The sequence below is a fragment of the Neodiprion lecontei genome, chromosome 1, assembly GCF_021901455.1.
Source record: "Neodiprion lecontei isolate iyNeoLeco1 chromosome 1, iyNeoLeco1.1, whole genome shotgun sequence".
In the NCBI taxonomy this organism is placed as follows: Eukaryota; Metazoa; Arthropoda; class Insecta; order Hymenoptera; family Diprionidae; genus Neodiprion; species Neodiprion lecontei.
Window position 1 is genome coordinate 33,516,793 of NC_060260.1, and position 20,589 is coordinate 33,537,381.

General features: G+C 44.1%; 2 protein-coding genes across 3 annotated transcripts; both read left to right on the top strand.

Moving 5' to 3' along the window:
- Positions 1–2,623: 2,623 nt before the first annotated feature.
- LOC107228153 (neurotrophin 1) lies at positions 2,624–9,397 on the top strand. 2 transcript variants are annotated; one of them, XM_046746840.1, is made up of 9 exons: positions 2,624–3,072; positions 3,936–4,109; positions 4,224–4,484; positions 5,043–5,148; positions 5,225–5,348; positions 5,430–5,594; positions 6,436–6,600; positions 7,475–8,131; positions 8,829–9,397. In XM_046746840.1, exons 1-9 carry the CDS (start codon positions 3,037–3,039, stop codon positions 9,055–9,057), a joined length of 1,917 nt encoding a protein of 638 aa, XP_046602796.1. In that variant the 5' UTR covers positions 2,624–3,036; the 3' UTR covers positions 9,058–9,397. The 2 variants fall into 2 exon arrangements, with proteins under 2 accessions (XP_046602796.1, XP_015525015.2); XM_015669529.2 differs by lacking the exon at positions 2,624–3,072 and having other exon boundaries at positions 3,975–4,109; positions 4,204–4,484.
- Positions 9,398–11,180: 1,783 nt separating this feature from the next.
- Positions 11,181–19,255, top strand: LOC124296619. The gene is made up of 2 exons (XM_046746676.1): positions 11,181–18,092; positions 18,376–19,255. The coding sequence occupies exons 1-2, from the start codon at positions 11,181–11,183 to the stop codon at positions 18,631–18,633; spliced, it is 7,170 nt and encodes a 2,389-aa protein (XP_046602632.1). The 3' UTR covers positions 18,634–19,255.
- Positions 19,256–20,589: the final 1,334 nt, after the last annotated feature.

Below are 20,589 nucleotides of genomic sequence, written 5' to 3' on the forward strand. Positions count from 1 at the left end.
TTTGTCTACACGATGATAACGGTACAGCGATAGCTCGCGGATGCCACGCATAATATACTACCCAATTTCTAATACCGTAAACCTGTGATTATAATTGTCAGAGTGTCAAACGAAAATGGCAAGGACAACGAAATACGAGCGAATATCTGATTATAACTAAATTACCTATTATCGACACCTCGGACGACATATGAAATTGCTCGTTGCCTGGCATGCGCTGAATTCAAAGAACACGGAAAGACCGACGCCAAGGAATTTACCGTCACTTGCCTTGTGTACCTTAATTGTTGAGAAATGGCATTATCGTGCGAAACGACGAGGTGTACGAATAAATTCACTTCGTAATTCCGAAGCATATAACCACCGAGTCCGAGATCTTGGGGTTTTCCTAGAAAATGTATATTTTTTTTATTTTGTTTCACTACGACGCACTAGGTCAAAGTGAAAGACTTTCCCCTCGGAGATTATTCCAACGCTAGCGCGTGTCTAACTTATCTCGCCTACGGTCGTTCGAATAACACATTCACCGGTTCTCACCGGCCTCGTCTGCATGGTCGCGTGTATACCGGTCCGGTCCAGCTGGATGCTGGGAGGCCCTGATTGGAACTGGGTCAGTCGACGATGCGACAGTACCTGACTATTCCCTCCGAATATTACTCGCACGTATTTATACGACGATCGATTCTTCGGGATAAACAAATTTATGTGGATTTTTCTCTATTTTTTTTTTTTTTTCTCTCTCTAGTTGGTAAATCAACAAACGAAGTGAAAACCTGTTCGAAATATCGGTAAAAAATTTGCCTGGAGCGGTTTGAACGCCGGTAACAAACCTCTTCGCGAAGCAACCGTACATTCCTTGTATCTTCTCGTGTGACCATCACCTTGGTTCGTGTTTACATCTGGAATGAAAGTATTTTAACTCAAGTGGGACATTGCAGAGGAATCTTCTCGTAACGCAACTTTATCACCTGTAATTATTAGATTTATACCGTTGAATAGATTTTACGAGCCTGCAGTGCGTTTTTAATTATTCGACATAAATCGTTTTCGATCAGAAGACCAGGGTGATGCGATGGTTTTTATAAAAAAAAAAAAAAATAAAAAAATAAAGATATCTGAATCTGAAAATCGTGTCACAGCAGTCGGCAAGTTCGCAATATTTAGCAAATAATACACCGGATACCAACGTGTCGAGCATTGTGATGTGTAAAATCAGATTCGCCTCGAGTACGAGAAGTTTCTATTGCAGTGTGCCACTTTCCGAAGAGCAGTTTAACTTATTTGCGTGCATCAAGCCGATGTAATCTGGTATCCCGCATCGAGATCGGCAATAAAATCGTTCCAGATATCAAGAACAAACTTCGATATCAAACGCACAAAAAGAACGATCGGCGCTTTTCCGCTTTCTCGATCAGGAATGGGATAGGATATCCGGGATGATAGAAAAAATCTTCTTTTATCACATATCGAACTTGTACTGCTCTCTCCGAACCGCGTCGACCGCAACTTGGAAGGTAAATCGATGAGCACCATAAACTCAGGCACAGACTGTGACGAATGCAAATCTGGGCTCACGGTATCCGTCATTTTTTTTAACAGGTTTTCTTTTCGTTCGATAAAGACAAGCGAACACCCGGACAAGTCAAGAAATTTTATCTTGCTGTTGATTCTGATCGAGTGATTATAAGTGAAGCTAATTACACTATTTGCATGCACGTTATGTTTTTCAGGATTTATACTCGAAGATGCATTGCAAATGAGTTAGCCCAGAGACGGAATCGAAATCAGAGAAAATTAATTATTCAAGCTCAATCTGCGATGCATCGCGACCTTGGCCTTGACCCACTGCAACTTTCCTTCCACCTCCACATCTGGCAATGAAATGACCTTGAATCTCTTGAAGGGCAGACCGATCGCTTTCACCCTTTTTCGACCCCGAACCTCGAAGCTGCTTCGGGCGATCAGAGGATGACGTGAGTCATGTTCGACGAGGACGACGTTCTCCAGTTGATGCGATCAGTCCAACGCCTTAAGCTTTTAAATTGATCGCTGCTTTCTATGATGAAAATAAATTCCAGGTGTGCGATACCAGGTGCGCAGTCAATTCGATCGGAAGTCCTAAAATCAACTCGGTATCGGTCTCCTGAGGCCTCTCTAAGAAGCCTCCTAACGACTTTGACGTTCAAACGACACCCTATCAATTCACGTGCCCCGGTTTTCTTACTTATAATTGACGATTCGTAAAAGATTTTTGACTTTCGCCCGAAATTCGATCGTCGAAAAAATGCTGGACTCATCGTGCAAGACGTGGGTAATTTCGGCGTCGAGAAGACCGGATCCTGCGGGAACCAGTTTTTGGCCGAGGACGAAACCGTACCAGGAGTGCAATTCGCAATCAAGACCCGTTCAGGAAGATCGCGATCGAAGACGTATCGTCCGAGGAGTACGGAAAACGGTACCCGGGTACAAACGAGTAAGTGGCAACGCGTGGCCGACTTCCCGCTAGGGCGGCGAACGCTGAGCGTTTTCTCGGTCACGGTTGCAGCCTCGGTAACCCGTGTGCGGAGTTTCAGATAACGGCAGTGATTAGCAATTGCGACGATGCTGCTTGCCTGATATCGTCTCTCCGGAAAGATGGAAGCTGCGAACGGCGACGGGAGAGAATACGAAATTTTATTCGCCGATTTTGAGTCCTCTGCAATGGACGTAAAGTGGTTTTTTCATGCGCGCGCCATCATTGCCTCGAGAGAAGGCTCTCGAGCGACGAGGTGAACGCGAGTCTCTTTTGACCCACAAAAACAAGCTGAGGACTCGGCTGCCGGCGCGTTTTACCCATTCCTCACGGTCACGAGAGTCTGGAAGGACCGACGGGAGATCGTAAGATGCAGACAAGCGTCACGACTTGAGGATCTGTGAAGTGAATCCGAATTGTTAATTTCGCGTTCGACTAGAATCGTGCTGTGGAAATAAGTGTGAGGTGTGATTCATGAAGCACTCGTTATTCTTACTTCTGGATTGAGATAACAGTGTGCGATAATGAGGATACCGAGAAGAAGCGAGTGTTTCCTGGTGGTAAGACACGTCGATCATGCATGTACCCGTACGATCCTTGAATAAGATACATAGGCTGTCATCCTTCAAAGGCATTCAAAATTGCGCGACGCGTCAAACCAGTGCTTCAACACATCACGGGCAAAACTCTTCGGACACTCCACGTGGTCCGTCTTCAATGAAACGTCCAACGGCCTTTTTTCATTCTTTAAATTCGAAGGACGACCGGTTGTGGGTTGTTTCGAATGATTTTAAAATGATTATCGAATTTCATAGAATGGCATGGATTATTTCCAACGTTGTAAAGTCTACGCGACAAGTTTTACGTTAATGATATGCTAATTTCTTACAGTGAGTCTAACACCTGCCGGGTTATTAATTATTCTCTATTTTATTTTCACCTTTCGGTATTACACACTCGCTAGAGATGATAAAAAAATACTTCTACACATACTATCCGCCGATCAATCGGACCACAGACACTGCTTTTTCTGCGGTTAGTAGGTCACCGTTGACTACATCCTAGATACTCTTCGCGAATAATACATGCCTGCCATGCTGTGTCACATGAACCGGGTACCTACTTGAATTACCGCCGTTTCCGTTTTACGACTGTTTCACACGTCTTTACCGTCACTTACGTCAAACACACGCTGGTACCAGACACTGACACTGCAAAGATACACACAGGAATAAAGAAGCATACGTTTCTTTTCACCGTACACCGTCCACAGAATAGATGATATCAGGTTTTTCACCATGTCTGTACCAAGCTACGTTATAATACTTCCAAAGTCATGGATCAGTAGATTTAGGATAACAATTTTAATGCGTTGGACTACTTTGTATCATAGAACTCGTAAATTTTTTTTCCTAACGCCTAGTTAGCTCTCCTGGGTACGGTAGCCACAACGAGAGCCGAAGAAGAGGATGACTTAGACGACGTGGGATTTGAAGACGGAGGAGATTTGGCCGACGATAAGATATCGACGTCGTTGAACGTCGAGGGTGGATTTTTCGAGAAGAAGGAACTGGAGATCAGGAATGCGGTTCTCAGCGTAAGTCAATTTCCCTGGTTAGTTCAGCCAGCATGTTTAGCAAACCCTCAAGCGAAATCACATATCTCTGTCCATCTATGTTATTCAAAAACAGGAAATAAAAATTCTTAACAGGCTGTCAAAGTGCCGGAAAAACAGGCTCAGCTGAGCCAAGTGTTGCCCATAATACGGAGCATGTCACCACCGCAGAAACGAGCAATGGCTGTTTTGGTTACGACAAGAATGTCGCACAATGACACAACGCTGCCGTTCGATAAGGTCGAAGCGCTGTTTGGCGGTAACGATAAGAAGAACGTGACGAGGGATTTAATGCTGCCGATCAGCATGGACATCGCTAAAATCATCGCTGACGATATTCCCGAGGATTTGCCAGAGGTGATAACAATTTTCAGCTGTTACTTATAATTCGCTACACCTTCTTCGGTTGTAACAATACCTATACGCATGAATTTTTTCTACGCCAGTAGAAAGTTTCCCAATTGTATTTAGCCTCGTCATTTTGGTCTGCAGTTTTCTCTGAAACTTTTTATTTTCTTTTTTTCTTTACGTTTTCATCTAAAGATCGGCGGTCTGTTAACGCCGTTTGCCATAAGTACAAAACGATATTCCGTTATCCATCGCGTTTCTCAAACGGCAAGAAGATTCCTTCGTGAGAACAACGTCTTCGTGCCACTTTCGAGCCTTTGCAGTACATCCATCGGGCTGTGCGATGAACAATGACACGATGGTTTATCACGCTTGGATAATTTTTTCATTACATACACTCCTCTCCTCACTCAGTCCTCTCATGCTATAATCCGCGAAGATTGAAAATAATCCTCAAGATGCTTTCCCCAAATGATACATTCCGGCCTCTTCAAGGCTGTCGACTAACTTCGATTTCAGTTTGATGAAAGACAAATATAAACACTCTTTCTTTTTTTCTGCTTAAAGGCGCAGGAACTGAGGTACTACGTACCTGTCGGAAAAAGACGACGTCCTCAGTATTACTCGAAGCCTCGACGCCCGTCGACGATGAACCGAAGAAATGTGCATCCAGGTGAAAATCATCGACTGTTCAAAATTAACCATTTTGAATTATTTGAATCAATGATAAGATAACTTTCGGTTTTCAGACGGACCGCGACCGACTCTTCCGAGACCAGGAAGACGACCAATGGACGTAAAAAGAAGTCCCACCGAACAAGAATGCACTTTTTTCACGTCGACTGTTTGCCTTGAAGCTGCGGACTATCCTCAGTTAGTAATTTGTTAGTTAATTATTGCTGGAGATTGAAAGTTTTCACGTAGGTGAAGGTAAAAAAATATTCTCCATTTCAGCGAAGCGATATTGAGAAGCATCAGAAGCAACAGGGAAATGATATCTGCGTTACTGGCTGACTACAAATCTCAGAGCACCACGGAATTTTACGATGACAGACTTCCGGTCGCGTTGCCGTTGGAGAATAAATTCGAAAACAGATTCGAGAGCAACGAGATCAAGAGGTGCGTTTATTGAGTAAACCCGATCTAAAATTGGCTAAGTAATTATCTATCCTTCATTGAGCAGCAACAGTTTCGTTATCAATAATTACCTGCAAGTAGATGAATTTTCGGCGGGGAAAAAAAAACTACCGTGCTGTTTTAAATACAATTAGCGTCATTATTTCTCTTGGGCAACCGTCTCGACCGCTAGTCCAGCAGCTGTGAATCAGTTGACAGAACGTGCGAATCATTTAACATCACAGAATGAATTTCTGAATTGGATCTAAATTATGTAATTTTAAATGAAAACTTCTCTTTCTGTACTAAACAGTAGTGCAGGACTGCAAGAGGTAGTCGATAATGCAACCTCAGTTTAACCAGATATAAAGCAGTATCACCCTGTCACGAACGGAGAAATTCTTCTTGCGAAAGATTCGATGAAAATTATTCACAAACAATCTCCGCAGTGACGCGTTGTCCGTTAAATTTTATCAGGCATAAATTACGGCGGACGTATATAATTGGAAATTGGTACTTCGACAGGTGAAAGCTTGAAATAGGATCGGGAACGCGACTTAGAAGAAACTCACTTGGCGGCGGGTATTTTCGCGGCGAGTCAGCTTTCAGGTGTCTTTAAAACTTTTCTCACCGCGGCGTGTAGACCAAAAATTTGACGACTTTCATCGAGTTTCTAAACTCCATATTTTTCCAATTACACGCACGCAAGTTGTCTAACTTCGGGCGTAATTCATTGCCTGTAGCACGCAGATAGAAGAAATAGAAATAAGTAGAAATTAATATTGAAGCACGATTGTACCGAAAAATCGTTCACTCACTAACTCTCCTCGATCCGTGTCAGTAGATCCGACAATAATTCCCCCTACGCAGAGAGCGTCGAGGAGGGATTCACCTGTCCGTCACAGATCAGATACGCACGCCCGCAACTCGCAAGAGCAGCATCCGGTGACTGGAAATACATCATAAACACCGGTGAACACACGCAGACGCTGAGGCTGGAGAAATGCACGTGAGTTAAAATTGACGCATATTTGTGCGGTGGTCATATTATACCAACTGCAGTGATTCGATGACTCCTGTGGCTTCTGATCATCGATTCGCTCGACCCACCGATCGGCGTGTTTAACACTGTGAGATAAATTCGACGGTAAAAAGTTCACGCAATTTATTTCTTTGCGACGTTATCGTTACTCAATTCCCCATAACAACGTACCCGGGTCGTATTGTAATAACGTAAAAAACTAAACACGATCGTTCAACGAAGGAAAACCCATTAGGTACTTGCACAAGAAAAGAAATGAGGAATGAGGAATGGGAATAAGAAACGGAATTGCCTGCCCTCCGACAGGGATGACGGCTTCGGATAAAGTCTGAGAGTAAATACGACTCGTGATTGGATCGACGTTTCATTCCTATTGATCGGTCTTTTTACTACCCGACAAGCTCTGCAAAAAGTTACTGCGTCAGATCGCAGCACACGCGTTGCAAAGCGTGGATAATTGTTTCACGAATATAAATTGTAACGTTGGTACGTGCGTACTGTGTACTCGAACGGTCTGCAAAAGTAAAAGCGACCGATCGTATTTACGGGTTTTGTTACTCATAAATCATTTTCTAAACAGCCTTACGCGCGAGTCGATGATATTGCCTAGCGTACGTTTATAATTAACGGGTTCCGGGCTTCGCTCCACGCGTTCAATACGTGTTCGTTTGTGTTCTCAGGGACTAGGAAAGCCGGCACGGTTCTATCTTACAGATGATGAATATTATTGTTTCTCCATTTTCCACGTTCACGCCTAATACCCATTTTGTATGATTTTAACACGGCTTGGCGACCCTGCGTTTGCGCTTGCTATTTTTAATCACACTTTTGCTTTGCGCAGGAAACCGCAAAGCAGCTGCTCCTTCGTGTCCGACAACTACAAATCATCGTGCACGCAAGTGTTCACCTACCACCGTCTGCTTACCTGGGACACGAACCTCGGTCTGCACATGGACATCTTCAAGGTCCCGACCTGTTGCAGCTGCCACGTTCTTGGTTATTCGGATCTGTATCCTCCTCACCGAAAAAACCCCCCCTCAAAACTGAACGAAAATTTTCCCGGGGCCGATTTCGCGGCCGAGGACCAGGCCGACAAATATCGCGACTTTAGCAACCCCGGGTCCAATTTCATCTCGAAGAAAAGTCCCAGCGCCAATTTCGAATCCAGCTACGTCAGCGGTGGCTCGAACCCTTCGTACGTCGACGACGCGGCTTCCAGCGCCAACTACAACTTCTTCGAGAAGAAGCCAAACCCCAATACCACGCCGCCTGGTCGACCCGTCCTCACTCCCACCCTGAGGACCAGGGCGAAGAAGCCCTCCGGGGCTTCGAGGCCCTTTGACAATCTGCCCCAGCAGCACGCGCCCAATACCAGGGCCCCTGGATACACGGGCCCCGCATCGAAGCACAGGTCGAGGCCCAACAGGCCCTTCAGAAGGGAGTCTAATACCCAGCTCGACTATCCGGGCAACCAGGAAGCGGACACGACTGGAAAACGGTGATTGCTCTATTCTCCGTAACAATTAATTGGTTCTTTTTTTTTTGTTGCTTGGTCGTTACGTTGCGAGGTATTGTACGGTTGTTGGTGCGATTTACGGATAGGCGGGTATTTTTATGGACGCTGGATTAATTGGTTGATACGTTTAAAAATTAATTATGAAATAGCTTGAATTTGTTTTAGCCCGTTGCCTTTATCGGTTCCACGTTATTGGCGATCATTAATGAAGAAATTTACATCTTGGTATGCTCAAAGTTTCACGGAAAGAAATTGAACGTAGTCCGTAAACTGATCGTTCAAGTCGTTTGAAATATTTAATATCCCATGAAATCGGACCGAGAACTGTCGGCATTTAGAAACTCGGCTACACACATATCTCAACGTCGTTTATATTATATTCCTATTACTCGAGATTTCGATTTTAATTCAATAGTACAAAACTGTTATCTAAACTTGGAAGTATTATCACGATGGAAATCAAAATAAATTGATGATCAGGTGTGAATTTTAGTGCGAGAATATCACTATCGATACACAGGATACAATTTCACGGATAGATCTTACGCAACGAGCAGTTCCTGATCTATTCGAAAACCGCAGTGATAATTGAAAAGAGAAACAAGTGGAATAGGCAGAGAGAAAAAAATTGCCTCTATCCTTATTTTACGATCCTTCAACAATCGCTCGTTTTTTCTAGGTACAGTCAACAATTCGACCAAGCCGTAGACGCCACTACCAGGGTCCAGAGCGTGTCCTACAACGAGGAATACGAGGACCCCCCGCGCCGAGTAAATTACAACTATCATCCGATAATAGATTTCTTCAAGCCGGAAGCCTCGATGCTTCAATCTGTTCAACCGCAAATGGCCACGCAGCCAGCGCCAGTGCAAAGTTCCAACGCTTGGAAGCCGATAGTTTCGGCTTAGGAAACCGATACTGCTTTTAAACGTACCTGAAATTTTTCATAAGATATATATTTATTCGCCACTAGGTCATACGCATGTTTTCATACGATTTCAAAGCCCTCCCATCCTATGATTATACTTTGCTCTGTCCGTTGGCAGACGAAATGACGGGGAAGAGAATTAACTGTCTAAAATCTACCCTCGTCTCTTCCGACTCTTGAACATCGGCACGTATTCATTTCTCACGTCGTTTTCCTCGACATATTTATATCCTTCCACCTCTACGCACTTCATTTTTTACTTTTATTTTTACCCTCTTTGTTATTTATGATTTATTCTTAAGTTATCTCAAATTTGTACTTTATATTAATATATATATATATATATACATATAGGTATATATATGTATATATGTATATATACAAATAAAAAAACATTGTTTTGTAGTTTTAAATCAACGTTACGATTAGAAGAGAAAAATTTCAATCCTTCAAACTCGAAGATACGTAGAAATGCGAAAGTGTATTTGGCAAAAAAACCTTGTATGTGAAATGGGCCAATGAACAATGTGATAGTTTCATTTCGACCGATAAAAACAACTCTCGAGGACTACTGTCGGCAGACTCCACATAAAACTTCGACCAGATTATCCATGCTTATTTCCATTGGTAAGGTTTACTCTGTTACAATGTGTAAAATTAACACTGAAAGTTTGCCCGAGAACTTTCTCTGCAGGCAACATCACTGATAAAATCGCTGTTCATGCATTTCTTGAACGAAATCAAATTTCGATCATGCTTCTAGAAAATTTCATGGCAAGCACGATTGCAATACGGTGCAATATTTCATTAAAAGTAGAGTCGATAAATTTTTGCGACACTCCGAAGGACTCGGAGATAGAAAAAAGTTGTCAAACAATCGTGACAAATTGACTGCCCATTTTGCAACGCATTATTGATTCCCGCGACTGCAATGATAATGTAATGTACAGAGATTCGCAATTCGCATGGCCGGGAAAATAACGAACACATCATTCAACAATATTTGTTGGTATGTATAATCTAGTAATGTTTTTACATGCATATATCGGTTCTATTCAACCGCTTCATATTTTATGATTTTCTTACTTTCCGCTTCGATTTGCCAAGCGTATCGCTCGCAACCGTGCTCACAATCGCTTGTCGCCGACGGAGGGACTTTCTTCTGTCTACCGCGCAGTTATAATTCTGTATAAGATTCAAGAACCGGGTCTTGTGTTCCGTTATTTTCACTCCAAACCGCACGCACACCGCCTGATCTCTTTGCAGACAAACATCAACACTGGTGGTTGCATTTCAACTTCCTCACTTTTTTCTGCTGTAAATAATTTAACACGAATTTGCTTAATATTTTTTGTCTTTCAGATAGCAAAAATATTGATGATTCCGTTAAAAATTATACGTCTGGTGAACAAAAAAGGCGCATTGATTTACGCTGGAATAAAATGAAACTGTGGAAAAAACTTTTCACGGGAAAGCAGTTTTCGCGTCGATATAAAGGAACGCAGTCAGCATCAATTGCAAATTAATTTCGGAAGGTTCGAATTGATCCAGAACTAGCGGAACGCAATGTCGTTCCGGCAAGTAGAGATAGCGTTAGCGTTTTTTGTCTCGCTTCTCCCTTTCGAATCCTAGGAAAATATAAATTAGACTGCATTGATCGCGCAGCGAGCAGTACATTCTGGTGGCTCATTTGTAAAGGTGGAAAGCTTAAAACGGTTTGACAGTGAAATGTGCGCATTGGTAAGTCGGATTATACGCACCGTGTGGTAGAAGATTATCAACGAGTTTTAATTGCATTCTAATTTTTTTCCTATTATTGATTGTGCAGTGTGACTTAATCGTCTTTAACATCGATGCTAAGAAACTGTCCAGCCTAGGAAAGAAAGTACATTAAGTATCAGTGCCTAAAGACCGTATACTAAATCGGATCTGCGTACATTTACAAATCTAACAACTAAACAGAAAAGGATTGAACTTGGTGGTAGCATGTGACCACCTAATCTCAAAATCGTGCCCCTTGAACAAGTGAAACCCGACTAAATTCAGTGGTTGCATATCCATGAGTTCGGCAGAAATAATGTGGTGGTGAACGCATCTGTAAAAATGATTCAAAAAGTAGTTTGGTGCTTGTTTTTTCTTTCGGTTCTAAGTGTAAATCATTGCTCGCCAAGTAGCAGCGATGCCCGCAGCCTTACGACCGAGGGAAAAGCCGAGTCCGACGAACCGAGTGTCCATCCTGACCTCGAGCCTAGTGCGTCCGAATCGATCAGCGAGGATGTCGCCCTGGAGGATTCGGAGGACGATCCTCCCGGCCCACCGGACCACGTCATCCCTTATTCGGAGCACGAAGATCCTGCGGAAGTGCCAACGCGACCGAAATACGTCGCTCCAGGTGCCTGGGCCAAGCCTGATCCGAAGAAGAATATCCCCCTGGATTTTGTGCCGACTAAATCACTGGCCCAGGTGCGAGGTACCCACACGGTGAAGGTTTTGCCGCAAAGCGCAGCCATCGAAGAGGCCGAAACCGCCGAGGAAAGGGAGAACGCTCCCAGATTACGACAAGTGGTCAGCAATAAGAAGACCAACACCATATACACCGAGGAAGGCTACGAAGACTCGGCCTACGACCATGCCGGGCATGTCAGAGACGCCGACTTTCACGAAGGGTACGCCAAAAAGCTCCACGACCAGCGACACAGCAAGGCGAGATCCGGAGCCGACGGCAAGCGCAAACCGAAGAAGGGAAATCTGAGAAGCGAGGCTCTCGAGCCGAAACTTCAGGAGTTTGAGGAATTCAACGACGACTACAGCGACGAGCCTCCGCCGAAGGAAAATTCGAAAGCTAAAAAATCGTCCAGGAAGAAGAAGAAAAAGAAGAAGAATAAGTTCCCCGAGGATGAGCTGAGCAGGCCTGATGTCAATCCGAAAATCGTCGCGGAGAATGAGATCGAAAGATTGGAGGACGACCTCGGGAGAGAAAACGAAGAGGCCGAAAAGGGCTCGGAGAAGGATCTGCTTCGAGGAGAGATCGAGAATAATCAGAACCTGAATTCAAACGCACAGATAAGCGAATACGGCGCTGACGAAAATAACGACTCGTCGAATTCACGACCGCAGGAGAGTGTTTACAACCTGCAGGGAGACATCACCACGGTTACCTACGAAAGTCTTAACAGTCCGCAGCCAATTATCACTGAGGCACCGACAACGGCCAATTACGGTGACGTATTTTGGAAGTACTATAGTACATCGGCGACTCCCTATAACGCAGATCCGTCGACGACGTTGACGGCCTTTAACAGCCACGGTCCGTATCTTCTGTATTCTGATAACGCGGGTGTCGTTCTGCCGATTCAGGATACCGTTCCAATCCAAAATGGCCACCAGCCGGTGAATCCAAACGCGATTCCGAAACAGGAATACGGTATCGTGAACGATCAAATCGCGAACCCCCGGAGCGGTGAAGATTATCTGAGTTTCGTTAATTTCGGTGATCCTGCAACTTGGGGATACAGTGCTATGAACGTTCCTGTAAAGTCCGTGGTACAAACGACACCATCGCACTACGATGATATTTCTTTATACAGCACACCGACTTACTCGTTGATTACGAACTCGCGGAAACCATATGATTATGGGAAATATAGCCTGCCGACGGATTCGTCTGCTTGGGAAAAAATGTATCTCGAGTCAGCAAAGAAAGCGGCTGAAAGGCACCAGAATTATGATCCCGCAAGCTCCACTGCGTCTCACAGCAGTTCGGCAACGAAACATCATAATCAGGCGATCGGTAGGGAAGATTTGACTGGAAATAATCCGTTGGCGTCAGCGTCTGACAACGGGAAGGGAACTTCTGTCCGGGTATACAGTCCAGACTCGAAGTATGCGAAAATGTTGAACTTTGTAACCAGCCAACAAAATAGGAAGTACAATGGGAAAAAAAGTGAGAGTGCCAACGTGGAGGATTTCACTATCATGAAGCCGCCAGCTGTAAGCACGTCTGTATATTCCGATTTCACACTGAATTTATATCCCAATGTCGCAGGCTATTCGACCATAACGCAGGAAAGCGAAGCGGCGAAAGAAGGTAATGGGAAAAAATTCAACGCTAACAAGAACAGTGTAAAACACAACGGCTTAGTCCAGGTTATAGGCTTAGAATCACCGGCATTTCATGGCGGTGCCCCACCCGGTGTTGATAGAAAGAGATTATTTCCCGCCTCTAAACTCCTGCCACCTCCGCCAAATGGCAGAGATAATTACGCCGAGCAAATTGGATATTACAAGCCTGCCAATCATGCCGATCCTCTCTACGTTCCGCGTAATCGCAGATCTTCGCGACATCCGCGAAGCGTTGACGAAACAGCATTGAGTGAGGAGAAGATCGCCGATTTTGTTATTGCGCACGAGATAAGTAAGCGATTCAATTTTACTGTCGAGAATGATAAAGGGTCAACGGAGCACCGTGATATCGAAGGTGCGCGGAAGGCGACAATGAGACGAAAAAGGAATCTGGTACGTGAAAATAGCCAGACTGTAACGGAAGATTCCCTTACGCTAGCGGAAGAGCTTTTTCTGAGTGAAAGTAAAGAGCGCGACGGATTTCTGAGGAACGATAGATCGCGAAATGGGAGCGATCATGAAGATCTGCTCAACGCGTCTCATAAAATAGCCAGCGATGTTATCGACGAAGAAATCGAAGCTAGATTCGAAGACGAAGATGACGATGCGGTGAAAGAGGGTGAGGTGAGGGAGGAAGAACCAGAGTACGAAGATGAAGACGAAAATGAGGATGAAAAAGCCAGACGTGAAGAGCTGGTTGAAATCGATGATCCGGATCTAGACTACCTGGACGAAATTCAGGACGTTAACGAGATCGTGAATTATCCCACAACCACTGTTGCTAGTATCGATCATCAGAAATATCCCTTTTACAAAAATTCTAAAGTGTCGAGTTTGTCTCCCTTACAGTATATCATAAACCCCGAACAGATTCCGAGAAAAACGTTTGGAGGAATGGAATTCTATGACTCCAGAGATAGGTACGTAGAGTGCGAGGGAGTCGATCCGAGTCTGGACGAAGTTCTCCCCGAAGAGGAGGAACCCGTACCGAATAGGGGTCCAAAAGAAAATTTACCCCGCCTGAGAGGCCTGGGAGATAAATTAGACTGCTACAAAGCGAAATATTTTGGACAAAACCCTTTCGACAGCCCTTTATTTTTCGAGAAGCAGATCACTCAACCGACTCGACCAACCGAATTGGACCCCGTAAAGTTTGCGGCTAGGATCGCAGAATTGCCGGAACTAGACGAAAAGCACCCTGCACAATCGAGAAAACCGGAAACCATAACGATTAAGAGAATGGACAGTGGCCGGAGGCGAGTGAAGAACCGAAACCAAGCGAAAGCCATAAGCGTGAAATCTTCCGTTCAACCGCGGACCAGAAAACGCAACAACACTAATAACGCTAAATTGATAGAATCATTGAATAAGAAACCGCAGAGAGATCCGAGAAGAAATAGGAACCGTAGACCGGCTCAGATACTTGAGCCGACCGCGATGCAGACGGCCGAAACCAAGTCCGTAACACCGTATGAAACGGAAGTTTACGAGGATGTTATGGGGACGATAAAAAACATGGCAAGCTTGTACGAATTCCTTGGAACGCCAACCGTGCCCACCTCTATGGAGGCGACGATTGTATCACCGAACGCAGGCCACACTCCGGGTGCAACGAGTCCAAAGAAAGTGAAAACGTCGAATCGCGTTCCAATACCGAACGGGAAAAGAGAGCAGGGTTTTTACCCGATGGGTGTAACGGCAAGCCCCTCCGACGAGAGTATCGTCGGTCTACTTCCGCCTCCTCAGCTCGTCAATAAGCCGAAACTTCGACCCTACAGAACTAACAAGGTTTCGTACAATACTAGAGTCAGAACCGAGAGGCCGGTGAGGGATGATGACCAAAAGATTATCGGATATTTCAGAACCGTCACGGTCCACAAACGGAGCCTGGATAATCGCCGCGGTAGTCCAGGTGACCCAGAGATGAACGCCAGCAAACACATCGTGAAAGTAAGGGGCAAACGAAACGGAAATCCCAGTGCTGTTTTTGCGACAACAGCGAGTCCAAGGCTTAAACGAAAGCGGAAGACCAATCTTGATGCCAGTGCAGCTACAATGACGACTACCACAGAAGAGCCTGTAACTCGAAAGAACAGACCTGCTTACGTTGTCAGGACTAGATCCAGAAATTCAAAGGATGAAACAAGCACCGAAAGACACGGAGAGTTCACCACCGCCCAAAGAAACTCGGCAGTGATTGACGGTAGGAGAAAAGAACCAAGGTACACGGAAATCGTCAGAAAGAGGACTCAAACAGTCGCTTCTACCACGTCCACACCAAGCTCGGAACAATTGCCGGAATCTAAGAGCACCGAAGCGCTGACAAATCCTGATATGATCGGAACTCTCTCGGAACAAGTAGCAAAGCCAGGTGAGATTCATGAGAGCGTTGATACAATGCCTAGAAAGAGGAAAACACGAGTTGGAAATGCCGAATCTTCTGACGAGATCTACGAGGCTGGCACGACAGATCTTGAACCGGAACGAATAGAAGAAAATGACGAGAGTCCGGAGAATTATGAGGAAGAAAACGCTACTGTTGAACCGGAGAAAATAGTTAGAAAGTATGATGTTCACGAAGATGTTCAGGAAGAAACGACTCCGAGTGTCATGGACTTCGCAAAACCTACGAGGACTTTCGGGCATGGGAATTTTGATAGTTTTTTTAAAACAGATGGTTCTGGATTCGGCGATGGCTTTAACGTTAAACCAAAATCGGGACGATCAGAAAGCGAGGTGATGAATACTCGAAATGAGAAATCTAACGAGGAACAAGTTGACGGAGAGGACGAGGACCACGATGTAGATCCAAAAAATGATTCTTACGAAGAAGAAGAGTCATCTGATGAAGAGAGTCCTAAATATTCCAGTGATACGAAACAGTATTCCGACTCTTCGGACGAAAGCGCTGATAATTCTGAAAGTGAGGAGAAAAATTCACCGCAAAAGGATTCCGAAATGACTTTTTTCAGATACAACAGTCGCCCGAGTTCACCGTTCGAGAGTTTTGAGGATGAGAAATTTTCCGATTTGGGACCTCGCATCAATAAGCCAGCATTTTACCATCCCTCTTTCCAGGATATAAAGGACGAACGATTTTTCTTCGATGACTCCGATGAAGATGAGAAAGATCAAGCTGACGAGAGTTCCGAGAACGGTAAATTCACGTTCGGAAGGTATCATGACGAAGAGGACGACGAAGAGGATGCAGCGGAGGAAGATTACTCGGCGCATAGTTCAGAAAAATATGAATATCCTTGGGAGAAACGGGAAAGATTGGCCGAAGAGAGGCGGAAGGAGCGCGATATGTTGAGGAAAATGATAGGCTACAGTTCGATCCACGACGACGATGAATTCGACGAGGAAGAAAGGAAGGCTTCTTCTTCAAAAAAAAATGAAAAATTCACGTACCCATGGGAGCGCTACGAAGTACCGAGTAAAAACTACAAAAAGAATTTGCGGAGGAACAAAGGACACGACAACGAGGAAGTGGGATCAGAAAATCGCCCAGTTGCTAAATTTAGCAGTAAATACAGTTCCAATCAGTTCAAATTGCCATTTTCTAATAGTGCACCTATAACGACCGCCGAGCCTAAGAAAATAAGAGAATCGGTGTTGAAGTTTTTGAAGGAGGCTGATAAAGCATCCTCAGTCGAGCCCACGGTTGCCTTCGAAACTGATATTTCGACCACCGGTAAACCCGCACCCACAGTTAATACTCCAGTTTCCACAACCGAAAAGATGGTGTCGAGTGAACCAGTTCACTCTGATTTGAAGAACACTAAACGGGTATCTGATTCGAAAATTATTCCTGAAAATATCACAACGGCACCGAGATTAGTTATTCGTTACAAAGCCACGCCTGTTAGGGACCGGCCTACCCTCAGACCAAGTTTAAAATCTGCCACTGAAGCGCCTGCAATGTCAAAAACACAAACGACATCGACATCAACGACGACGACGACAACGACACGAAGACCATCAAGACTGAAAGGTAGAGCCAATACCGCTAGGCGGACACCTTTCTACAGGTCACAGGAACACCAAATTACTACGAGTACGGTTCTTCCAAGAGCCAGATGGACATCCACTACCACGACCACAACTGAGAAACCTGGAAAATTATTACCCAGAACACCGGGTAGATTTGTCGTACGGAAACGTGTCAACTCCAAGGATGCTCCAAACTTGTCTCAGAGTCAGGAAGTTCCGCAGAAGTCAACAACATCAACGACTGTCTTGTCCCGCCGAAGAAAACGACCCACTGTCGATACTCGTACACCGACCAGAAGTAACACGGTCGAGAAAATCTCGCATACAACCAAAAGGCCTACATCGACCGTTGTCGAAGATCGTGATACAGAAGATCCGAAACCAACAAGTAGAACCTTTGAGCATCGCTCGCGAGTGTCAAAGGAAGAGATCATCACGAAGACGTCTTTCCCCAATCGGGATGCCACCTTTGGAACCCTTACGAACAAGAATACGGACAAAGCAAATAACTTCGAAAATGACAATTTGAAGTCGAAGAAGGCTCATTCGAGTGTGCCAGGTCGTACAAAAAACTTGTCAGATTCAACGAACTCGGAAGATGATTCTCCGGGAAAGAATGAGAGCGTCGAAACGTTTTCAGAAACCATGGAAGAGACACCGGAACACTTTTACCGGATGAAAGTAACGCTCGACAAGGATGGAAAGAAACGGACATCCATCTCAATCATTCCCAAGGATCCGACCGTCGGGCCGTCGGCACTGGAGGACGAGCTGCACTTGAAGAGAGCCAAAATGGAAGAACTGAAGAGAAAAAAGAATCAGGGATACAAAAAATTTGATGAGGTGAAAACGCAAAATGCCGAGTCGGACGCCGATATCGATAGTTCACTAAGGGACGATGTAAGTTATCTTAGCAGTCGTGAGGTCACCCGATTGACCGAGCATGTCTACCGAAAAATATTTACCTCTACCTCATGGATTGCAGACAACAACATTCACTGAAAGTGTAATTATCATTTTTGATAGTTTCTAAATAGAAATGAGAAACATCTGAAATTTATCCTGGTTATTCTGCAATCGCTCTCACCCTGAATGTCTTGACAAATAACTAAATCCATTTGCCATGTGAAAACATTGTCAAAACTGCCGACACGTATGGTGCAATAACTGCTTTATTTTTCAGAGCTTCGTCATGGGCCAACTGCTTCTAAAAATGCCTCCGCAGTTGGGTGAAATAAAGGAAACAGACAACAGAAGGAAAGAGTTTACAAACACTGAGGAAACTCCGGGCACAGTGTACGAAGACAGTTCAACTGAAAAGGAGAGGATGAAACAGAATAGAGAAGATGACAAAGACGAGGAGGATGTGAAACCTTTGACGGTGAACTATATAAGGGACCCAAGCCAGCGGCATTATTATTACATCGAGGATAAAAAATGATTGTAGTTATGTATCAGAGCTTGTGTTATTTTAAACAAATCGTTAAAGTCCGTGCCTGACACGATTTTTACAGCGTGACGGGGCCGTAAAATTTCGCCATTCGCAGATGTCGGAAAAAAATACGCAATTAATTACTACAGCAGCGGTAGCAAATATAAAGTACTATGTCGGTGTCGTTGCACCTTGAATAATTTAAATTCGAGTCATTTAAGACTTTGTCAATCGTTATGCTACTCAAACTATAATACGGCTGTTATTGCGACTACGTTATGCATTTCGTGATACCTGTTTTGCACGGTTAAGCAATTGATATACCCTGTACCAATTATTCAATATCTCTAAAATATTCCGCCGTCAAACAATATGGTTCTAAATCCTGCTCTTGAGGAGATAAAAAATACCGTAAAAAGTGGTATAATGATCATATACACGCAGGTATGGGTTAATAGTTCTTACCCACCGCTGACTACCGCTGATCTAATCGTCATGCAACATATACTGGGTTCGAGTTTCACCTGTTTTGTACACCATTCAACTCGTTACCGTTATACGTTTATTTATAATATTGTACATAGAGAATTCTGTTTTGTTATAATTAATAAAATACGTTACATAAATATCATTCTCATAGTCATTTTCGAATTCAGCGTAACTGTTACGTAAGCCGTCGGTTCGTTGGTCTTCTATAAACCGAATCACAGACCGGAAATACTTTTGCGATTTCATTGAAACGAGTAGGTTGCCACTGCACGTAGTGTAGAATACTGTTAATCAATTTCCCGAAACTTTATGGCGTTCAATGAATCGGACGAACTTAAAAGTCATGTTTCCCAGGAAGTATGAATATTTGTTCAACTATTTCGTTCATTTGCCTTATAACATGAAAAAAATCTACGAAATTCTTGCAGATCCAGAGATACGAAGCACTCGTTGAGTTTGGCTCCCTCGCACAGTCAGGAACATGGGAACATCTGGATCATTGATAATACTTTTCGTACTCTTCCCTGTTTAGTACCGCAATTCAAACATCCAAGTAAAAAAAAATATTACGCTCCTGGTACCCTTCGAAATATTTACCATCAAGCAGTCGTATTTACCGATCTTCGAAGCTCCTGCGAACCTGAAAATACAGTCATAGCTCTGAACCAACAGCGCGTGATTACTGCAATGAGATGTAATTACAGGAGGTATTAATTCTTGCAGCAATGATGCAATTAGGTGACAGTCGTGACCAGCAGAAGGACTTGAATCACTGGACGTGGTAAGGCTTTTGTATGTTGCAAAAATTTGCCCCCGTGCAACGTCCACGGTTGCCGGTTTTCGTGCACATTGTTGGCGAGAAATTTTGCGCAAATTATGCAACGCAAGCTTGAAGAGTTTTTATTAAATTTCTTCAGTATTAAAATTGCATGCAAATTCCTGACTGGTACTGAGCGAGACAATGTCAACTTGTATATAATTACGATTTAAATATGCAATAATTAAACGGCAGCTTACATCGTTCTTTCTGTCAGCGCTTTGAATCGATCTCAGTTTTGCCTGACATCCCTGACCTGGTTCTTGACACTCGAGAAAATCATTAATCTAGTGCCAATATTTTTGATACGAGGTCGAAGCAAACTTTCGTCGGATATCCTGTCAAGGCGGAAGTTCCTGGTCCAGAAGACGCAGGTTACCAAAACGAGGGTCGAGTATGATATAGAACAACCGCAGGCAAATAATTTCGTGTGAAAACAGAGGTCAGAAATATCCATGACTTCCCTTCATTGCCACTTACCTACTGACATATAAATTCTCATTAGCACATTCTAACCGCAAGTGAACAAAAGGATCGATATTGCTATTATCTTATTCAATCATCGGATAAAAATATGTCATTCTTATCATGTGCGATCAGACGGCGCGCCCAAAGGTGAACCCAAGAGCCTTCGTTCCTAAAAGAATCCAACGAACAGT

Excerpts from the sequence above, each read along its gene's own strand:
- LOC107228153 (XM_046746840.1), top strand. The coding sequence starts at position 3,037 with ATGAGGATACCGAGAAGAAGCGAGTGTTTCCTGGTG. Across the intron at positions 4,485-5,042 it reads TTCCCGAGGATTTGCCAGAG|GCGCAGGAACTGAGGTACTA; the intron begins GTGATAACAATT and ends TTCTGCTTAAAG. Across the intron at positions 5,349-5,429 it reads GAAGCTGCGGACTATCCTCA|CGAAGCGATATTGAGAAGCA; the intron begins GTTAGTAATTTG and ends TCTCCATTTCAG.
- LOC124296619 (XM_046746676.1), top strand. The coding sequence starts at position 11,181 with ATGATTCAAAAAGTAGTTTGGTGCTTGTTTTTTCTTTCGGTTCTAAGT. Across the intron at positions 18,093-18,375 it reads ATAGTTCACTAAGGGACGAT|AGCTTCGTCATGGGCCAACT; the intron begins GTAAGTTATCTT and ends TTTATTTTTCAG.